This window comes from Culex pipiens, chromosome 1 (genome assembly GCF_016801865.2).
Source record: "Culex pipiens pallens isolate TS chromosome 1, TS_CPP_V2, whole genome shotgun sequence".
Taxonomy (NCBI): domain Eukaryota; kingdom Metazoa; phylum Arthropoda; class Insecta; order Diptera; family Culicidae; genus Culex; species Culex pipiens.
The window spans coordinates 52,223,535-52,245,603 of record NC_068937.1 but is presented as its reverse complement, the minus strand read 5'-3'; the positions used below and the strand labels follow the sequence as shown (position 1 = coordinate 52,245,603).

Below are 22,069 nucleotides of genomic sequence, written 5' to 3'. Positions count from 1 at the left end.
ACAGGTAACTATTTAACAAAACCCGCAGTGTTAAAAGGAAGCTTGGAAGGCCAGCTTCTGATTTACATTTCGAGTTTTGTGAAAAAGCTATTTGTTGGCTCGGAATTTACAAAATTGTTCCAACTATCAAAATGCTTATCCGCCCTTTTCTCGTGTTGCTCCAGAAATACTCTTATTCAAATTATTTCCTGTTTTTGTGACCACTCTCCCCTAGAAAAGTATTTTTATGCTCCCGCCCAGCCCTGCAAACTGTCAACAAACCAACCAACCGTCAGCTGGCGGAGGGCTCTCAGCGGGTGGGATGAGAGAGAGAGCGCGAGTGGGGTGAGAATTTGACGTTTATCTGCAGCAGCCAGACAGTCAGAGAAAAACAGGGAGTGCTGCTTGTAAAAAAGTGTTTTTTCGGTGAAAAATCTTGGAAATTTTGTGGAAAAATCGTTCAAAATGTTGTAAATTCTGTGTGAAAAGTGTTGGTGCATGATTGTGCGTTAAAATTGCGTTCAAAAATGAGTGAAAATGTGGATTATTTGTAAAATTGTGGCCCTTCGGAAGAAAGGTAAAAAATGTCAGCAAAAACTAAAGAAAAGTGGGTTTGGCCCTTCCGTCTGCTTGCAAAGGTGGACAGAAATTAAATCCCGATTTGTTTCGCAATTTCTCAGCACGTAGAGATTTATTTTAAGCAGTTCATCTTGAAGTAATCGAATTTTTAATTAAATTTCAGAATGATGTTTGCTGGCTCGGAGTGAAAAACTAAACTTTAATCGATATCTGCGGACGATTTGCTGGTAAAAGGGTCTGAAAGGAAGGGGGAAAAGGGTCAAAGTATCCTACTTTTGGATCAAACTACGTAAGAGGAAGGATTGCTGCTCCGAACTGGTCAGTGAAAGAAAGAAAGAACGATTGCAATGAGATTCAACAAACAGGAGCTGATCACTTTGGCCACACAACCCAGCAACAAATTTGACAAGGAGGGACGGCTGTATGTGACCGAGAAGCAGGAGGGGTTCTTCCGGAAGACTGAAGGTAACGGGATACTTTTTATTCGGATCTTAACGCCATCAATTTTTCGGGATCTCATTATTATTGTGTTCATCCCTCATTGATTTATTTTCAAAACTTATTTTTCCCCTCTCCTCATCCCATACAAAACTCTAAATCCACCAAAAAAATCAAACACATCCTCAAACAGGCGACGAGAACGTTTCTAGTGCCAACGCCGGCGGCGGTAAGCCTCCTCATCAGCCCAAGCGCAACAAGTCCCTGAGTTGCATTGGTGGGACAGCGAAAGGTTCGTCATTGAATGCGATTTCAGCTCACTAATCCGCGACCATCCAAAACAAAACTCACCTCACATCCACCTGAACTGAAACCTGAACCTCGGAATATCGGCTGATGCGGTGTTTGTTCTGTTCATCAGTTTTGTTTGACCCTTTCTAAACGGTTTGGTGGTGTGGGGGAAGGAAACTAACGCAAGCGAGCGCCCATTTGTAAATATCCTTTTTCATCAACACTGCAATTAAACAAGCTAACGTGCACCGGTAAACTAACCATTGTACATTGGAAGTGGCTTACTAATACATTTGGGTGATGCACAAATAATTAATAAATAACAATTTCACAGTAGTTAGAAAGGGTAACGGATTGCAGCAAGATCTACGTCTCACACAGAATTTTGAAATCTGAATTGCGTTTCCTGCTTAAGGTTTTGAGAAAAACATTTCCCTAAAAAGCATTAAAAAATTATCGGCCTTGAAAAGAAATTCTCCTAAAATTTTGCACATCACTTATTAACACTGATTGGAAGGCACGTCGGTGGAAAAATCCGTTTAAAATTTTAAAACTCTCTTGATTTTGAGAGCTGCTTTGGTTGTCTTTTCTTTCAACAAACGATCTCGCGATTCATGACTCATGAGCACGATGTTGGAAATTTTGGTAAAGATTTGCGTGAAACTTTGTTCTGAGGTGTAATTTAAGTCTCTTATCCCGAATTTTCGATATCTCCTGACGGAGGGCGGGCTTTTTAAATATTCGATAATTGTTTTAAAACCTCCACCATTTTTTTTTTACTCAACTGTGTTTTTTTTGGGATGTGTTATTTTATGGAAAATTTAATGTACTTTTCGAATCTGCAATAACCGAGAAGGGTTTTTTAATTTGCATGGTTAATTTTTAAAGTGTATCAATATTTTACACAATTGTAGAGCAAACAATAAAAAAAAAATGTATAAACATAAAGGGTTTCCTTGCAATCATCAAAATGCATCGTGATTTTACAAAACAGACACAAAACACGTTTTTTCGGAATTCTGACACCCAATTTGGCTGGTACAAATGTTATTTAAAGTTTTTGTGCAAAGCCCCCCGGCCAGAGCCGAGGGTCAAAAACTTTGAAAAATATTTGCATCGGCCTAAGCAAAAAATTAGAATTTTGTTTATAGTGCCATTAAAGAAAACTTTTGGAAATCCAAAATAAAATTAATTATTGAAGAGAATTCAAAACACAACAGTTAGAAAATTCAAAGATATTAAATAAAATAAAAAAGTATATTTTAAAATCTTTTAAATAAAAACTAATAAGTTCTAAGTTTTTAACGGTACACATCAACCAGAGCTTTTGCACTCAGATTTTTGTTACAGACATTTTAGTAACTTCAAAAATACGGGAACTATCGATATGGTTTTTTATTCATCCCTTAAATTACTGACTTCAAAGTTATTTACAACAAAGTTTGAATATTTTTACAATCAGATTCTTGCAGGATTGGGTTCGTAAGTTTGACAAATTTGGAATAAGAAGACAACAACTTCCTTGATTGCTGTGCACCCTTAATAAATATTATTTTTCCTTGCGTATGGGACATTTTTGCGAACATGGGCAGTAAAGTTGACCCTAAAACAAGTCGAAACCCTGATTATCAGCTTTTTAGGTAAAATTGAAATACCAACAGCAAGCTGAGAAAAACGCATGAGAAGTTTGTCACACACATAAGGACATCCTCCTGATTTCCATAACAATGTACAGGATGTTGTAGGCTTTTTTGAAAGAGCACGCGATTTTAAATCAAATTGCATCATTAACTCAAAAACGATGAAAATTCATATGAGACATTTATACGATCGGGGCAGTTTATGTGATCATAAAAATAAAGTGATAAAATTTAAGCAAAATACACTTTTTGCTATTTTGTTTTAATATTTGAAGCTTACAATATAAGATTTATGAAGCTTCAGCTTCACGAAATCATTAAAACCTTTTAACTAGTGTTTTGCCTAGCCAATTACCTTGATAATCATTGAAGTTTTTATCATCTGTTTTTGCGGGGCAAAAATACGCATTAAAATTATATTTTGAAATGAAAAAAAAAAAAATCAAACGCATTGAATAACTTCTATTTCTGATAGTATTGATTCAAAATCACTATTTCTGCCAAATCCGGACAAAAAATATAACTAATGAGCAACTCTCTACGAAATCGGCCGATTTCGACCATTTTTATTTTTTGTATTTTTTGATTTGGCTCAAACTTTGTGGGGTCCTTCCCTATGACCAAATAAGCTATTTTGTGTCATTGGTTAACCCATACAAGTCTCCATACAATTTTGGCAGCTGTACATTAAAAAATAGTACGTAAATATTCAAACAGCTGTAACTTTTGAGTGAATTTTCTGATCAATTTGGTGTCTTCGGCAAAGTTGTAGGTATTGTTGAGGACTATTGAGAAAAAAATAGGTACACGGAAAAAAATTGCCGATTTTTTTATTAACATTTTTTTCACAAAAATTCAAATTCCCGAATTTTTTTTTTGATTTTTGAGATTTTTTGATATGTTTTAGGGGACAAAAACCCGCAACTTTTGAGCCATAGAGAAACATGGTCAAAAAATCTGCCGCCGAGTTATGAATTTTTGAAAAAATAGTGATTTTTGGAAAAAATCGAAATTTTATGCAAAAACAAATTTGACGTAATTTTTTAATGTAAAATTGAATTTCCAATCGAAAAGTACTTTACAGATTTTTTGATAAAAGGCTCTGTTTTCAAGATATAGCCACCGAAAGTTTGATTTTAGCGAAATATTTGCAGTTTTTCGATTTTTTAAAATAGTGACCATGAGTGACCATTTCTGAAAATATTTTTTTTGAAAAGTTCAGAAAATTTGCTATAAAATTGTCTAAGAGACATTGAAGATTGGACCTCTGGTTGCTGAGATACAGCGGCTTAAACAAAAAGAAACACGAAAATTGAAGTTTTCTAAGTCTCACCCAAACAGCCCACCATTTTCTAATGTCGATATCTCAGCAACTAATGGTCCGATTTTCAATGTTAAAACATGAAACATTCGTGAAATTTTCCGATCTTTTCGAAAAAAGTATTTTGAAATTTTTTAAATCAAGACTAACATTTTAAATGGGCGTAATATTCAATGTTTGGCCCTTTTAAAATGTTAGTCTTGATTTAAAAATAACTTTCGGTGGCTATATCTTAAAAACAGAGCCTTTTATCAAAAAATCTGTAAAGTACTTTTCGATTGGAAATTCAATTTTACATTAAAAAATTACGTCAAATTTGTTTTTGCATAAAATTTCGATTTTTTCCAAAAATCACTATTTTTTCAAAAATTCATAACTCGGCGGCAGATTTTTTGACCATGTTTCTCTATGGCTCAAAAGTTGCGGGGTTTTGTCCCCTAAAACATATCAAAAAATCTCGAAAATCAAAAAATACTTATTTTGGGAATTTGAATTTTTGTAAAAACAATGTTAATAAAAAAATCAATTGTCCTCAACAATACCTACAACTTTTCCGAAGACACCAAATTGATCAGAAAATTCATTCAAAAGTTACACATCCAGAGTTTTTTTTGAAAAGGACCAATAAACCATTGTCTTTCATATGTTTATAGGACCTAATCAAAAAAAACTCTAGACATATTCGAATTTTTACGTACCATTTTTGTATGGACAGCTGCCAAAATTGTATGGAGACTTGTATGGGTGAACCAATGACACAAAATATCTTCTTTGGTCATAGGAAAGGCCCCCACAAAGTTTGAGCCAAATAAAAAAATACAAATAAAATTCGTATCCGGTTTTGGTAGAGAATTGCTCTAATGCAAAAGCAAGGGTGCTGATTTTCGGTTCAAAAGATCAGAAATAGCTCACTCATCGCCGAGCGAATCTTTGCCGACTGGAGCTCGCAACCATTCGCGAGCGAACACTATACTCAGGCTGCCAGCGACTTGCTCAATCGCTTCTCCCAGCGACACAAATACTTCGTGAATTTCTTTGCCTACCCGAGCAGACGGAAATAACTTGGGAATTACATTTTTTGATCTTTGAAAGTACTAGGCCAATACCATTTTATGTTATTTATAACAAGATCTGTTATTCGTCGTTATGATGTTTTTTGTTATTGGATTGTCTTCGAACAAATCTTTGTTATTATTTTTTGTTATTTTAACAGCTAATCCGATCATCCCAATAACAGTTGGAGATATTCTTTCATAACAAAAAATGTTATTCCAAAGCTGTTTTGACGTTCAACCAATTTCAGACCAATAACAAATGTTGTTATGATAACATAAACTGTTATTGAACTCTTATGCAAAAATGTATTTTTCAAGAAGATTCCATAACACTTCCTGTTATTTTAACAGTATTTTTTATTGAAATGTCATGAATTTTGTAATTACCGTCTGCCCGGGTAGTCCGTCCGTCGACCCGAGTCACACACGAATACGTAAATTGTATTTGACAAAATTGCTTAAATGTTTTGTTATCAACAAAATTGCAAAACATTTTTGATAACATACACAGAAAAAAATATGTAAATTTCCACGTCATGTAAAGAATGTTTTCAATGTAATTCCACTACATGTAAATTTTAAATCCAATGTAAAGTGCTAAATATGATGTATTATACAATCATGTAAATTCTAATTCAATGTAATTCATAAAAGTCATGTAAATGGAAACGATTTGGTCGAAATTTCAATAATCAGAAACGTGTAAACGTTGAAAAACATGTAAAAATCGCTTAATGTAAATACAGAACACATGTAAATTAATATTGTTTTCACAAATGACAGCAAAAAAGAAAAAAAAACAGTTCTGAAGTAATTCTGTTTGGAAGTGGTCGTTTTAAATAATAATCTTGAATGCGCCTTCATTTATGCACCGATATTTACTCAGTTCTCATAGAATCTGAAGCAACCGGGTATTCCCTCGCCAGCACAACTCTGTCAACACAAACAGCTGATTTTTCGCTGTCGTGACGCAGTAAACGGGGTGTTTTTGTTTTGAAATGTTTTGTGAAAATTTCTGGGACTTTGGAGCACTGCAGCTGCTGAAGAAAAGTTTGAAAGTGGTGAAAGTTTAAAAAATAGTTTCAACTTTGCATCACAAAAAGCATCGGTTACCGCTCAGAGTTTTCTGCAAAAGGAAACTACTTCGACCCTTGACCAGGTTCTCGGACTGGTTCCGGCTCGATATTTGGATCTGGCAAATCGATGCGACCAGCAACTGCTACTGCGGTGGGAAAGACGAGTGCAGGTAGAAGAAAAATCGAGGCCAGACAGCAGGCTGGACTGCCGCCGAACGGATCAAGACGGCGCCGCCGCGAGAATTGTCAAAACAAAGCCGCAGTCAAAATACACCAATCAAAACATCATGCGCGGAGTCATTTTTCAAATGTTTTTTTGGATTAGAGGAAGTTAAAAGGTAAGCTTGATCGTGACAGTATCTATAAGTTAATAAAGAAAATGTTTATTTTATTTCGTTTTAGCCGTTTATTCGTGCTGCTGTTGTTACTGGGTGCACTTTTGACGACCTAGGAATCACCGTTAAGAACGTCGGGCAGGACAGTGTTCCTCCGTTTCTCAGAAAATTCTACAAGCCGATCAGGACGACCAAATACAAGGAGTAGATCTTGCGCAGCCTGCATCACCGGAGCAATTCTGGTGTCGGTAGCATTACATGACTTACGGTGGCCGCAAATGCAACGGTGTCCAGGTACTAGGGAGAAGCAGAAGCTCGTTCCGCTGAACCCGCCGGCCTGCTTCTGCGTGAACTGTGAGCTGTCGTGTCCGTGGCCACCGCCCTTTGTAATACACGGGTACGTCGGGTACGCCGTGGTCATGGTTGTGAGCAGTGTGTTTGGTTCGTGATAGGTGCGTGTTTGAGCCAGTCCGGCGGAAATGGTGCCGGACCAACTTCAAGATGAACAAGGGTTCCTCTTTCGCCTTGCTACAAAGCCGCAGGATGCAACAGTTAACGGAGCGACAAATAAGCGCCAGGTGTGTGATCAATATCACACCGACTGTGGAGGATTGCTACCAAGCTTGGTGTCCATGGCTAGCCGAGAGACCTCTTGAGTCGCAGGGAGAACCAGTATCACCTTTTAATTTGTTGATTCTTTTACTAACGGTTTTTTCATTGCAGATTCAAATAACTTTCAAAAGTAAGGCTCGCGCCCTGCTCTGATTTTATGCTTATTATATTCGCTTTCTATACCCAATGTGTCCTGCACTGGGGGTACCTGGGGTAACTGCGAGTTGACCTGGGCTGTCCGAGGAATTATGCCGTAGGTGGTTCGTGTACTGGTCCACTTACCTCTCTTCGTGGCAAGGGCTTCCTCGATCATGCGACATGGGACAGCATGATTTTTCAGCTGAAACCGGACGGGTGTATTAAAAAATCACAGAATTACTGCACTGTAATCGGCAAAATCAGACAAAAAGGAACTCGTGAAGGAAGTTCTGCACCGACCACCGCTTAGAGCAGGTTAAATAGGCAAACCTAACAACTTAGCCTGACCCATTCACCAGATTTTCGGAGGTTAGTTCCGTGTGTCCTTTTTCACAAACCTGAACTAAAATTAATTCCCTTGTCTGTTTCTAGGTGCATATGTTAACGTGTTAAACATGACCAAAATCAAAATCAAACTGCCAATCTCCGAGACCAAGTCGCTACGGAACCGCTGACCGATATCGAACGCGACAAGAACCTTGAGTGGCTGATTGTGGTCGGCGTGTGCACGTATCTGGATTGTCTCCGTGTTGAAGGCCTGCAACAAATCTGGAGCAACATTTGAAAGGGGCGGTACGACATTGTTCTTACGGCCTTTCGTCCCATTTAAACGCGTGTAATGAAAGGCCGTAAGAGCAATGTCGTACCGCCCTTTTCAAATGTTGCTCCAGAAATGTTCAGGGCAAAATTTGCGGCTGCATCTTGAAGGGAACACCCTGATTAGCCAAGAGATGCCGTGCAATGAATTCCCTGAGATCAACATGTTCTTTCAAATTGTTGTGCTAAGGTAACAAAGGTAACGGTAAATAAACAAACCTTGTTGAAATTGGTATCGCTCCGTTGGATTTAGAATCCCATATTAAAAGGGATTCTAAATCCAGCGGAGCAAAAATTTTTTTTTGCTTTGGTAAATTTACATTAGATTCATTGGAAAATTACACGATTTCACAATATTTTGATTCGAAACGTTTACAATGAAAAACATGTAAATTTCCGATGAATCTAATGTAAATATACATCATTTATCATGATACCTTTTGGTACATGATAAATAATGTAAATCTACACGAATATTTTTTTCTGTGTAGATTTTAAGCAGTTTAATATAACTGAGTAAAACAAAGCCGACCGCAAACTATTTCGACTCAGCGACTGAGCGACATAACGCAATCGGTCTCTCTGAACCATTCGCTGTACTTCCCGATTGAAGTGAGAGGGAGAGCAAAGAGAGAGAGAGAGAGAGAGAGGAGAGAGAGAGAGAGAGAGAGAGAGTATTCAGTAGCGATTGGTGTGGAAGCGACAAACGATAGGAAACGGTCAGACCAGTTTTATGTCGCGTTCGATTTGTGGTCGCGAGTGAATGAGTCGTTTTGGAGCAATCAGGACCCTTGTGCAAAAGTGATAAGGGTTTGAACCCTAAAATTAAACTTTAGTTATATGAGTACTACTTAGTTCAAATAAGTCAAATAAGGTGAAAAACAATCCCCAATTAAAAACTAGATGAAACATTAACTTTTGCACATAAAATAGACAAACAATTCCTTTGCCCCACATACGGTAAAGGTACGCATTTATTTTTTAAGAGTAATTGCCTGGTTCATATTACAGGGTGGCCACTCAAGTCGGGAAATCTGGAAAATCGGGAAAAAGTTGGGAATTCGCCAAAATCCGCTAAAAATCGGGGAAAAGTCGGGAATTTGTGATTTTTTGTGAGAAAATTGGGAAAAGTCAGGAATCACAAGCATTTTTTTTCTTAATCTTGAATAATTTTGTAATATTTTGAACAATTTTCAAATTAAATTCACTTAGTTCTTCTTTAGTAACTTACTTTCAATTTAAGGTTTCTTCCACTTTATCAATCTAATTCAAAATTAAAAGACGTTAAAAATACTAATAAACACTGAATGTATTTTACACAGAATTTTAAAGTATTTTTATTTTTATTTATTTTTCTTACTCTAAATTAAAACAACAATAAAGTTAATGAAAAATTAATATAAAAATTGAGCCTAATTTTAAGGCAAACGTATGATTATGTTTCGTTTTATCACATTGATTGAATATTTGATAAAAGATTCCAACTTAAGTTTGGCAATGTTTTTTTTTTGTGGCAAATAAGTTTAATTGTTGAACTTAATTCATTAGTTCTTTTATTTTTTTTTCCAAATGATTCCCTTGAATTTTTGTTAGTATGGGTAAATTACCTTCGATAAAGCTTGATTTTCAGTTATCGGAAAATTCAATTATCGAAAATCCAACAAATTTGGGTTAAGTTATTGCAAATATGTTAAAACATTTTTTCTTTCATTTCACATAAAATTTGTGGTAAAACATAAAATATTATCAAACTGACATCTAAAACAAATACATTAATTAAAAAAATCAATAACAAAATTACAAAATTCAAAAGGAAACATAGTAAAAACATTTTTTTACGAATTCCTAGATATTTTCAAAATTATTTGAAAGAATATTAACAGCAATCATATTTTAAAATCAAGAAAAAAAATTTAAATTTAGTTATCTTTAACTTTTTGTCATTTCCAGTTGAAATGATGCATCAAAAACTATATACTTTTGCCAATTCTAAAAATATGCATTAAAATTACAAATATTATTAAGTTTTCGGCTATTTTCAAAGACTAATTGTTTATGTTTCTAATCGGAATCAAAACAATGAGTGCTTGAATTTAAAAGTTTTTGCTAGGAATTTGTTGTTAAATTTTTGTTTTTACGAAAATTGTCAATAGTTTTATTTTCTTTGAATTCATTTAGATTTTTTTCATGGTTTATAATGAGTTTTTATAAAGAGTTTTTTGTTTGAAATCATTCTTTAGAAATGCATATTATTTGAGATTCTGGAAAAGTCGGGAAAAAGTCGGGAATTTCAAAATGGGATTTGAGTGGTCACCCTGGGTTCTCGAGATACAAGTGGATTTAGGTCAATTCTAGTAACACGTTTTGAAAGCAAGTTATAAGGTTACAGATTCACTGTGACTCATGGTTTTCGGATTCCTCAGATCCCTGATTTACGACACTCCCTTTGAGGATTGTTACATATTTTGATCAACTGCAGTCTCTTTTCGAAGAGAAAATTTTCTTTCGCGAAGGGTGTCAATTGAAAAAATCGTAAAAAGAAGTAACTTTGCACTTTGTTGTAAGATATCTTTAAAAATTATCATGAATAATTGTACACTACGATGTGCAGTGAACACACTAACAACTCAATAAAAACTCACCTTTGAAAGAGCGTTTGTATGCACCAAATCACTAACTCTCACCAGACTAATCTCACGTAACTTTGAGAAAAAAACTGCAACAAAATGTTAACCTTATTATTAACTATTCTATCCTCATTTTCACCTTTTCTACTCCACAGTAAGTCTCGAAAAGTGGTGCCGGCTGCGCGGCAATCTGCTGTTCTACTTCAAATCGGCGGACCAGTTTTCCGAACCCCAGGGATGCATCGTGCTGGAAAAGTATCGCTGCGTTAGGCACGGCGACCTGCGCGAGTACGACGGCTTCGTGTTCTATCTGGAGTTTGAGGACGGGCTGCGGCAACGGTTCGCCACCAACACCGACCAGGAGCGGCTCGAGTGGATGCAGGCGATCGGGCTGGCCGGGTACGACGTGAAGCGGGCCCAGCTCAAGTACCTGCGGGAGCAAATCGACAAGAAGCGCGGCATGATTCACGACGTGGACGTGGACATGCTGAGGCTGCAAACCGGCAAGGAGATAGGTGATTTGATTTTGTTTTAAGAACAAAAGGGGGGAAAGGGTGCCATAGAGTTCAATGGATGAATGAGATTTAGTTTAATTTTGTTTGGTGGTGGTTTTGCGATGACCTGATAATCACATATTAAATTTGAAACTGAATTGGTGAGAAATGAATGTTTGCCCACCTGGAAAAAGGTTTACTTTATTTTCAAAGGTTGAAAATTTGTATAATTTTCACTTGTCAAGCCTATCAAAAAATTGTATTCCACAATCTAACAACACCCAAATTTTTCTCGAAATTTTTAATTTTTCCTTTTTGTAGGAAGTCATTTTTAGACATTTTTGTTCTACAAAAAACCTGACTTCTTTTGTTTTTTTTTTGTTGCATTTTTCTTGATCAGTTTATGTTTGTTTTTAATAGTATTTTGCTTATTAGGCGTTCTTGTCAGAAATTTACTAACACATTCAAAGTATGTTTACATGGCAGCTGGACGTTTGTTTGCATCAGATTTCCTATCTCTTTCTAGCAAAAGTTTTTTGTCAGGCGACTTCTAGCTGGTTTTTTGACTGACCGCCCGATATGTCAGCCAACATATTTCGCAGGGCTGTGACAGCTCGAGCTCGATAATAGAATTATCTACGTGTGTATATATTGTGTGTACGTACACGAAAATAAAGTGAGGTTAATTTTTTTCAGCCAGCAAAACCAAATGGTGCGCTAGTGTGCGTCCGCGAAACGTCATAAAGCTCTATTGTTTGCATCAGGACACTGTGACGAAAAGTTCATCATTTTTGGGTTGAATTATATTTTATCAACTGAACCTAGCTCGTTTTTTTCCCCAATTTCTACTATAGAATGATAACATTATCATTGAAATTGTAAAAAATGCGTAGAGACGTAGTAGTCTGGAAAAACACAACAATTAATGCATACTTATTTCTACATATAATATAGAAAATGGTATGTAGTCTAAAACACAGTACTGCCCATGTTCGCATAAATGTCCCATATGCAAAAACAGCAAGCTGAGAAAAACGCAAGGTAAGTTTGTCCCACACATAAGGCTACGTGTTAAGTTTTCATGAAAAAAATGAATTTCCTCCTGATTTCTAGAACAAAGTACTGGATGTTATAGCCTCTTTTGAAAGAGCACACGATTTTGAACCAAACTGCATCACTAACTCAAAAGTGACGAAAATGCATATGGGACATTTATGCGATCATGGGCAGAGTAGTAGTTGATCCCAGAAAAAAAATACATTCTTAGAGCTTTGGCAAAGTCACTTAACCCTTTCAAGCCTGATGGGTCATATATGACCCAAACATTAAAATTTTCAAAACTGTCTTAAGAATCATTTTCCCATCATTAGATTAAAAAATATTTTTTTGAAAATTCAGGCTCGAAAGGGTTAAACAAGTCAAACTTTCAACCCTTATATTGGGTTAATTTCAAGAGATCTTCTATTCAATGACTAAAAAAAAAAGAACAAATGTTGGTTGAAAAGTTGATTTATGGCGAATTTCGAGAACGAAGCCCACTTGAAGGCTGAGATGTTCTTCGTTATTTTGGTTATGCCTGTAACATTACCACTGTACCTATTTTATTTAATCTTTTGATTTTTTAGGCAAATAAAGGCATTTTTTGACAATCTGAAAATATTAAAATCCAGTCCGCAGATCTGAAACAGTTTTTAATGCACAGTTCAAGGGTCCTGATTTTCGGTTCAAAGATCAGAAATCCAGCGACATGCTCAATCGCTTCTCCCAGCAACACAAATACTTCGTGAATTTCTTTGCCTGCTCCGTCCGTCGACCCGAGTCACACACGAATACTTTCAGAGAGAAGAGAATCTAACAACATACCAGCTCGGCGCTCTTTTAGCAGTTTAATTGAGCAAAACATACTATTTCGACTCAGCGACTGAGCGACATAACGCAATCGGTATCTCTGAACCATTCGCTGTACTACCCGAATCGAGTGAGAGGGAAAGCAAAAAGAGAGTATTCTGTAGCGATCGGTGTGGAAGTGACAAACGGTAGGAAAAGTTCAGAGCAGTTTTTTGTTGCGTTCGATTTGTAGTCGCGAGTGAATGAGTTTTTTTGGAGCAATCAGGACCCTTGGCACAGTTTTACAATTTTTGATTTTGTTACTGAGCAATTCTGTAGGTTTTCGCAATTTTTCGTCCATCGATTCCTTATGTACTTAAAACCATTTTGTTTCATTAGTTTCTTTATACAAGCTTGCAAGCTGTCCATACAAAATTCAATGAAAACGTTCGTTACGAATCAGACATTTACAAACGTTACCCGAATCGATCCGTAAATCCCTTCTCAAGATACGGATTTTTGAACCCACTTTGATTTTTAATTATTTTTTTGTTGTTCTAGTGGATCAAAAGTGCCAATTCTTTAGCTTTAGTCCTTTTTCGGGCAAGCTATTTTTTTTAATAAATGGATTTTTAAAAATACTCGAAAAAAGCAAACAATCTTTTTTCGATGTAAGATAAAATTTTGAATCGAAAAGTATTTTCAATATTTGCACTCCCAACTCCCTGCGGAAAATGTCAAAACAAAAAAAAACAGAGAGCAAAACAAAAGTTGCTCTCGCTCTCCCTCTTCCCCTTGCCTTCACGATTTCAACTCTATTTTTAGTTTGCTAAAAACTGCATTACCGACTGGGCTGATTTAGGATTTTGCTTTGGTGATGATGCTCTGCATAGGAGTATGGAAGTTGACATCGCTGTTGTGGTGATGGTCCTGAGCCCGTGCCCGCACGGCTAAGTGAGAAGTAATTTCCAAGTGCGACTTCAAAGCATCTTGATTTAACTATTCCAAACTAGGCTAAAATCAGTCTTCCCGAAACGCACGCACGCCGTACACGCCGTACAAGTTTTCAGTGCAGATGAACCTCAAACACACCAGGCTACCATGTTCGAGTTCTCCCCGCACGGTGCACTCAAGTTTACACGCGGTGTATACACGGGGTGCACACCTCGGGTACAACGCCGTGCGAGCGAAGAGCGTATAAGGAGACGAAAAAATGACTGCTTCTCACTCTCTCTGCGGCAAACACTGTAGTGTGACTGCAGCGGAGAATGAAACACCACTTTACAGCAGAGGGAGCGTGAGGGAACTATTTTTGTCTCTTTTCTGCGTCGTCGGCCTGCACGGGGTTTGTACCCGAGGTGCAAGGTTCGGTTTAAACTTGAGGTTCGTGTGCGGGTACAGCCTGTACACGGCCGAGTTTAGGTTTGCTTGTACGCGTGCACACGCGGTGCTGGTGTTTGATCGAGTACAGAAAACACAGAACGCGTTTGAACGTGGTGTGCGGGGACCACTGCTAAAATACATCAATTTTGTTCTTGATCACATTTGAAAAGTTTTTTTTTAGATTCATTAAAATCAATTTACTTCCTTTATTGACTAAATATGTTTATATTTATTCATGTATAAAATAAATCACTTTCATTGAACTCAATGCGAATAACAAGAATGGTGTGGGTAGCTTCGTAGCTTGCAGGTTCCGGATATCCTACGGGCCAACGTACTCTGTAGATCATCCAGATGGTTGCTAGGCGAAGCTCTAAATCAGCATTATAACAGCTATTGACTGTGCAGTTGAATCAGTGCTATTTTGCATTAACAAATGCTTTTGGGTGAATAATCACCAGTTGAGATGCCAATATCCTGCTTATTAATGACATTAGTTAGTGCTGGATGGTTACTTGGGATATTTCATTACCGCCATTTTGAGCGCCATCTTGGATTTTAAAAATCTGAATCACTATAGCGTAGTTTAAGGGTCAGACCAAGGTCAGACTTAAACTTGACAATCAAAAATATGACAACGAAAATAATCTTTTTTCTGTAATTCGATTATGCGAACTAAATTTTTTCCGAGGCCTACGGAGAATCGAGTCTGGATTTTTTTTGGGGAATTGGGATTAAATGTTGCCTTATGTATTGGGTATTTTTACATAAGTAATTTGCATTTTTGACGGTCAAGCTTCTTTTGTATTTTAATCGATTTTTAAAATAGAGAAAAATACTCACAAGGGATAACTGGAAAAAAATTGCATCTTAACATTTCGTGTGGTGTTCGAAACAATTCATTTAAGAAACATTTGTGAATTGTGATTTTTTTTGTGAATTGTGGCCGCTTCTGTCAAAATGACAATGACCTTCCCTTTCCCGGATTAAAAAACCAATCCCGAACCTTAACTTGACAAACATATGATAATTTCTGTATCGATGTTGCCGAAGCTACAATGAGGATTACATTATTCGATCGTATTTACAGCCTTTTTCCGTGAGGATGATGAAATACCTCGTGAAACACACTATTCTCAATGTCGATTATTCTTCATCGCAAAATCCATCGTTTATCCAAACATGAACTTTGTTTGAAATATTCCACCGAGAGAAACCACCGCGAATTATTCACTCAAAAATGAGACGAGTTGTGTGCAAAGTTTGTTCATGGGACCAAAGATTTCGAAGCAGAAAAAAAAAATACAAATGAAACGCTATCTCGCATTACAAATGTGTACCTACACTACAATGTGCTCGTTTTGTTTCATTTTGTTGCTGTTTGCATGTTTGATAACGATTAAGAAGTGAATGAGCCGAGTTCTTTATCAGTCTAGACGTAATGAGAGAGTGAATTGGTTGTTTGTTTGGTTGTTTTTACTTTCTTATTCTTAACAGAATAGAGTAGTTTAGTTGGTAGATTTTAACAATTTTGCATGATTCGAGCATTTATTTTGGATTAATAAATTGTATTTTTTTTTGAAAATTCAATACTGATTGGTTGTTTTTGTCCATTCTTTTGAAAGATTTTCCCTTCTTATGGTCAAACTTTGCGGTGGTTGTCTCTATTCGTCTCGGCTAACTCATTCATCGCAGCTCAAACCACCGCTTTCAAACCGTTCTCGAATGCCTTCTTACCGGTTGTGTCCTCGTTCTCCTCCCCATTCCGCAGCGCTCAACGAGGTCCCGCTATGCGAGTCGGCCATCTCCTGTGACAACCTGCTGTGCGATGGCAACGGCAAACCGCCCAACCCGTCGGTCGTGGTCCAGGTAACGTCGACCAATCGGGGCGCCTCGACGCGAGGCTGGGTCAAGTACGGCCGCACCGAGGTCATCGAGCGCAGTTCAAACCCGCAGTTTGTGTGCACGATTACGTTCCGCGCCGGGGATGGCCTCAACGCCGCTTCCCAGATTCGCTTTACGGCGTACGATGTTCGAGAGAAGGTCACCCAGACGGCGGTCCCGATTGGGTGTGCGGAGGTTACTCTTGGGGCCATGCTGGAGACGCCCCGGTTGAGGATCCCGCTGAAGACGCAGAACCATCAGGCTGGGGCTGGATTTATTACGATTGCCAGCTGTGTGCCGGATACGGACCGGAAGACGCTGCAGCGGTCGCCGGCCAAGGTCGGAGGAGGGTTGGAGCAGCAGCACCAGCAAACCATAGGTCATCGCCGGTCGCAGTCGTTGCCGCCGAAGCTGGGCGTGAAGCTGTTTGTGCCGCCACCGTCCAAGGTGGCGCTCGTGTTTACGAAGCCGAGCGTGAGTCAAACATTCAATGACATTTTTTTGTGTTATTAAAAGTATTCTTAATCAATCTACAGATTCATACCTACCGACTTCACTCTGGCTTGGGCGGAGACATAAGCGTCCAGGAGATCATGCTGGAGAGTCAACTGTGTTATATCATCCCACAGCAGTTGCTGTAAGTTTTACAATTCCATAAAAAACACTCACATGAACCGCTCATAACCTCAAATCCCCTCCAGCTCCATCTGGATCTCGCGCGAGAAAGAACTCCTCCAGGAAATCTCCGGCATGGGCGAACTGGGCGGCGAGTGGCGCCAGCGCCAAATGGAACTCCTCGACAAACATCTCAAGCTGCTCAAGGACTACTCCCAGGCCAAGCAGTTTCTCGCCCAGCAGCAGCAGCACGGCAAGACGTTCAAGGCAAGCTGCAAAAAGGGCGACGAAACGCTGGAGTTCGCTCCGGTAAATCTGCACCTGCAGCGTATGTGGGCCCACAACGATACGCTGAAGCGGGCGGGGATCCTGGACGTGACCACTGTGGGGGCTTTTACGCGCCATTCGGGCAAGTCCAAGACCGGAGGGTTGGTTAAGCTGCTGCAGCAGATTAAGGACGCGGCGGCGAAAGATAATGGGGTGAGTGCTGGTACCGCTAGTCACCACCAGATTCCGCTTCGAACAGCGAAAAGTCACTGCTATTGTTCTGTTGTATATTTCTAACCAAGCTTTCTTTTTTCTTTCTGCAGAACAGCGAAAAGGTGGCCGCGGCCAACGATGCCGTGCAGGCCATCAAGCAGTTGCGGCGGGAAATTGTTGAAGTCATGTCCCAGCTGCTGTTCCTGGCCAAATCCAAGAATCCCAAGGGGATGCTTCCACTGTGCAACGAAATGATGACCAAAACGCGATCTTTACTCAACATCTGGGAACCCGCCCTAGTGGAGGAGGCCTTTGCGTTCATCGAACGGCACCGAATCATCGATGAGCAGCAAGCACTGCCGGTGGACGGAGCCGGAACTTCCGTTCCGATGTCCCCTTTTAAGAAAATTACCCAGCAACTGGGAGCGCTGGACCTAAAGAGTCCCGAGTTGGAAGACTTTGCCACTCCGATGGGACCGGCTCCGGATCTGTGGCCCCAGGTCCGGACCAGCAAATCCGGCGTGCTGGGCGCATTCGGATCCAGCACAAAGAGCAAATCGCCTTCTTCCGTGGACATCAGCACGATCGCGACCATCCAGAGCACGTTCAACCAGATGAGCAACAGCAAGTCCAAGGAATATCTCATGTCCTGCTCACTTCCGGCCGCTTGCTACCTTCCGACGGAGCAGCCGAAGGAGTCTAAAGCGAAAAAGTCAACTCCGACGGAGGTTACCCCCTCTGGAGATCTCAAGTTCAGCGAAACGCACTTTGACGTCAACGGGGAAGTCACGTCGTCGACTCCGGTGGAAATGACGCCCGGATCTTCCGCGAAAAGTCCGGAAGTGGAAAAGGCAGAAGAGGCCATCCCGGAACCGTCCCGCTCGTCGCTCTCCGACAAGCAACTGCTGGAGAACAAGTCGGAACTGCTGTCGAACGTGTACGACGAGAAAGGTTACCTGATTGAGAACACCGCGATCGTGCTGGGTCACAACGGGGCGTTCCTGGACACCAAGGTGATGAGTTCGAGCCCGTCGGCAAACTACTACCGGCCGACGGAGGAACCGGAACCGCTGGATCTGACCCAGCTGAACATCGAGGCCAGCGTGATGTGTTTGGTGAGCAAGGTCAAGTTCTTGTGCGGACGGTGCGGAAGTCCGGCGGTGCGGTTGAGGACGCCGAAGGGAGGGTCCGTCAAGCGGACCCCTTTCGGGGTTGTTCCGCCGGATGTGGTCACCAGCCAGCCCATGTCGTTGCCCTGTGGGGAGGAGCTGGAAGAGGGTGGGGAGGGCTGCGCTGCCGCGAATCTCTGCAATACATTGCCTAAGGATCTGCTTCCGGGACCGTCTGGGAAACCTCCACTTTGTAGCAAGGATCTGAACTTGGCGTTGACGCAAGCGGTCGGGGAAGTTACGCGGAAGGTCAAGAAGGGTAACAAGTTCACCGACGGGTTGGATCTTTCATTGACGACGGACTGGGCGCTGGAGTTGAGGCCGTCGATGAAGAAGCTGCGGCAAGCGATGGATGGACTGTTGAAGACTGCGCGGTTGATGCACTCGGTTCAGCGATTGCAACAAGATATGAAGAAGACTTCAACGGTGCTGGCCGTCAACTACCGACGGGATGTCTGCTTCTCGCAGGCTTTGACGGCGCTGGTTTCAGCGCTTATGGCCAAGCTGTGGGGTCAGAACGTTACCGAGAACTACATTAGCTTGCTGTGCAACCTTGGACAGTTGGCATTCTTCGAAGGCTTGTTATCGCTGTACGGTAGTGAAACCGACATGTGGGGTGACATGAGCGTAGCGATCCAAGATCTTGCGACGGTGACCTTCACTCTGGTTCGTAGCAACATTCAGCGAGACTCGAAAGCTACTCCTATTCCACGAGTCAGCGGAACTCGACAAAACCTGACCGTCCTCCTCCCCATTCCGGAATCCGTATTCTGTCATCTTCCAACCAAGGACACCGTCAGCTTTAAAGTCACTCCAGTCTTCTTCAACATCGGCATCAACGAGAAAGCAACGCTGGCGGAAACGCTCGGCTACACCAAGGAACAGCACCGCTCCAACTGGGACAACTACGACCGACTGAAGCAATACCACATCAAGTACAAAAAAGTCCCCTTCAACTTCGTGAACCCGTCCTGCTCGGCCGCCCTCGACACCCCTACCAAGACCGGCGTCATCACAACCCAGCAAAAGGAGGTCCTCGTTCCGGAACACGCAGTCGTGGGTCTACTGCACGAGATGGAGGACCAACTTCGCGCCAACAGCTCCAAAAATTATCGCATCCTAACGCTTGCCGAGGACGTAACGCGCTCGATGCATGGCCTCCGCTTTACGTCGTGTAAAAGCGCCAAGGATCGAACGTCGATGGCGGTTACGCTGGAGCAGTGCCGGGTGCTGCAGCAGGAGTTCCACCTGTCGGCGAACATCGCCCAGAGCGTGCTGGATACGATGAGGAGGTGAGTTTAACCAAACCAAACTTTTCGGTACCCTCAGCAAACGTCAAACCAGTACAAATTGAGGCCGGATCAAACTTCAAATCGAATCGTCGAAAAGTCCTTCTAACTTTTTGTTACCCTCAGCAAACGTCAAATCCTCACCAAATATGTTCGCCCCTTTTGCCGATTAAAAGTTTGTTTACTTTTGACGTTTGCTAAAGGCACCGAAAAGTTACGTGCAAAAGACAAAACCGGTGTCTGACAGTTGACATTTAAACAATGAACAAACGTCATAATATATCGTTTCAGCGAGGGAACCCGCTCTGACAACACGATGAAGAACATTGGGCTGCGCAAGTACGCGTTCAACCTGCCGCAGGTCCTTTCGCTTCCGCAGGTGTACAGACCGCCGGCTGGAGCGTACGGGAAGGCGCAGTCGTAAGCATTCGCGAGGATTTCATCAGCCAAATTGAGGTTATTTTGTGTCAGCTGAGGGAAGTTACGGGATTTGTTGTGTATGTGTTTGTATAAATATTTGTTTACGTGAGTTAGAGCAGCAGATTTTATTTATTGAATCGCAAAGGCAGGAAAGAGGCGCAAACTTGAGTAAGATTCGAATTATTTGTTGTTGTTGGTAATATTTATTAAACTCCTCTGTAGTTAAGTAACAACCCAAAATACTCTTGATTCACTTCTAAACAAGGAGATTTTACAGTCCTCTTAAATAAATCGTCTCGAATGTTTACAAAATGTGAGACAACCTCTACAGTTAAGCCAAAAAATACGAATCAAAAATTGAAATTTAAATCACTAAATCGGCATACATAATCAATTACAAAAAAAAAAAGTTGAACAACACATCAAACATTAATCAACCGATAGACTTTAGCCCGGAAGCGGGAGTAGCTAGAATTTGTTCAATTGTATTAATCACACACACACACTGACAGAGTCGGATAAGGCGAGCGACCCCTTTTAAATTGTTCGCGAAAGCAAAATGTGCCAAATTGTTTCCCGGTTCGCAGTGACGTACTTTTATAGGGATAGTAATTTTCTTCAAGAAGTAAAAACAAAACAACTTAATTAGGTTTCAAGCGTTCTTTGACGGCACAAAATCTCGTAATTTTTTGACAAGCGATTATCGGTACGGTTTTTGGATACGCAAGTTTAGATTGTTTTTAACCTAACTTACTGAAAAGTCAAACAAAACGAATAACAATACTAACGATTTGCCGTTCAGGCTAACTAATAACGGAAGTGTACTCAAGTCAACTTAATTACAGGTGTAACGTTAATAACAAATGGCAACGGAATTTTGGATTCGATAGAAAATTGAAAGAAGGCCCTGTTTTCAGTTGTGCAGATTCCGAAAGAAGCTAAAAGAAGATGGAACGGACTTGAATGAAATATCTGTTGTTTGCATTTTACTTTCATTTACAGATCCATTCTTCAACATGGCATCTCTGGTCAAGAGATAACAGTGTGTGTCGTTCAACATCAACGCAAGCAAAATCAAGAGTGATAGCAATGAGAGGGATTCTTCTTCTGGAAGGAGTCGATTAACATCAACGTAAGCAAAACTTAGAGTGAAAGCAATGAGAGGGATTCTTCTTCTGGAAGGAGTCGATCAACATCAACGTAAGCAAAACTTAGAGTGAAAGCAATGAGAGAGATTCTTCTTCTGGAAGGAGTCGATTAACATCAACGCATGCAAAAATCAAGAGTGAAAGCAATGCGAGACATTCTTCTTCTGGAAGGAGTCGATCAACATCAACGCAAGCAAAATCAAGGGTGAAAGCAATGAAAGAGATTCTTCTTCTGGAAGGAGTCGATCAACATCAACGCAAGCAAAATCAAGGGTGAAAGCAATGAAAGAAATTCTTCTTCTGGAAGGAGTCGATCAACATCAACGCAAGCAAAATCAAGAGTGAAAGCAATGAGAGAGATTCTTCTTCTGGAAGGAGTCGATCAACATCAACGCAAGCAAAATCAAGAGTGAAAGCAATGAGAGAGATTCTTCTTCTGGAAGGAGTCGATCAACATCAACGCAAGCAAAATCAAGAGTGAAAGGAATGAGAGAGTTTCTTCTTCTGGAAGGAGTCGATCAACATCAACGCAAGCAAAAATCAACAGTGAAATCAATGAGAGAGATTCTTTTTCTGGAAGGAGTCGATCAACATCAACGCAAGCAAAATCAA

At 40.1% G+C, this 22,069-nt stretch overlaps 1 protein-coding gene and 1 long non-coding RNA gene across 4 annotated transcripts; both read left to right on the top strand.

Moving 5' to 3' along the window:
- Positions 1–337: 337 nt before the first annotated feature.
- LOC120432249 (inositol polyphosphate-4-phosphatase type I A) lies at positions 338–21,173 on the top strand. 3 transcript variants are annotated; one of them, XM_039597428.2, is made up of 9 exons: positions 338–556; positions 722–1,023; positions 1,190–1,288; positions 10,904–11,263; positions 16,224–16,810; positions 16,873–16,973; positions 17,038–17,431; positions 17,542–19,892; positions 20,181–21,173. In XM_039597428.2, exons 2-9 carry the CDS (start codon positions 906–908, stop codon positions 20,311–20,313), a joined length of 4,143 nt encoding a protein of 1,380 aa, XP_039453362.1. In that variant the 5' UTR covers positions 338–556; positions 722–905; the 3' UTR covers positions 20,314–21,173. The 3 variants fall into 3 exon arrangements, with proteins under 3 accessions (XP_039453362.1, XP_039453371.1, XP_052564287.1); XM_039597437.2 differs by lacking the exon at positions 1,190–1,288; XM_052708327.1 differs by lacking the exons at positions 338–556; positions 722–1,023; positions 1,190–1,288 and adding an exon at positions 1,320–1,487.
- On the top strand, positions 6,213–8,153 carry LOC120432264 (uncharacterized). The gene is made up of 3 exons (XR_005608044.2): positions 6,213–6,717; positions 6,782–7,833; positions 7,897–8,153. It is a non-coding gene; the product is annotated as an uncharacterized LOC120432264 (long non-coding RNA).
- Positions 21,174–22,069: the final 896 nt, after the last annotated feature.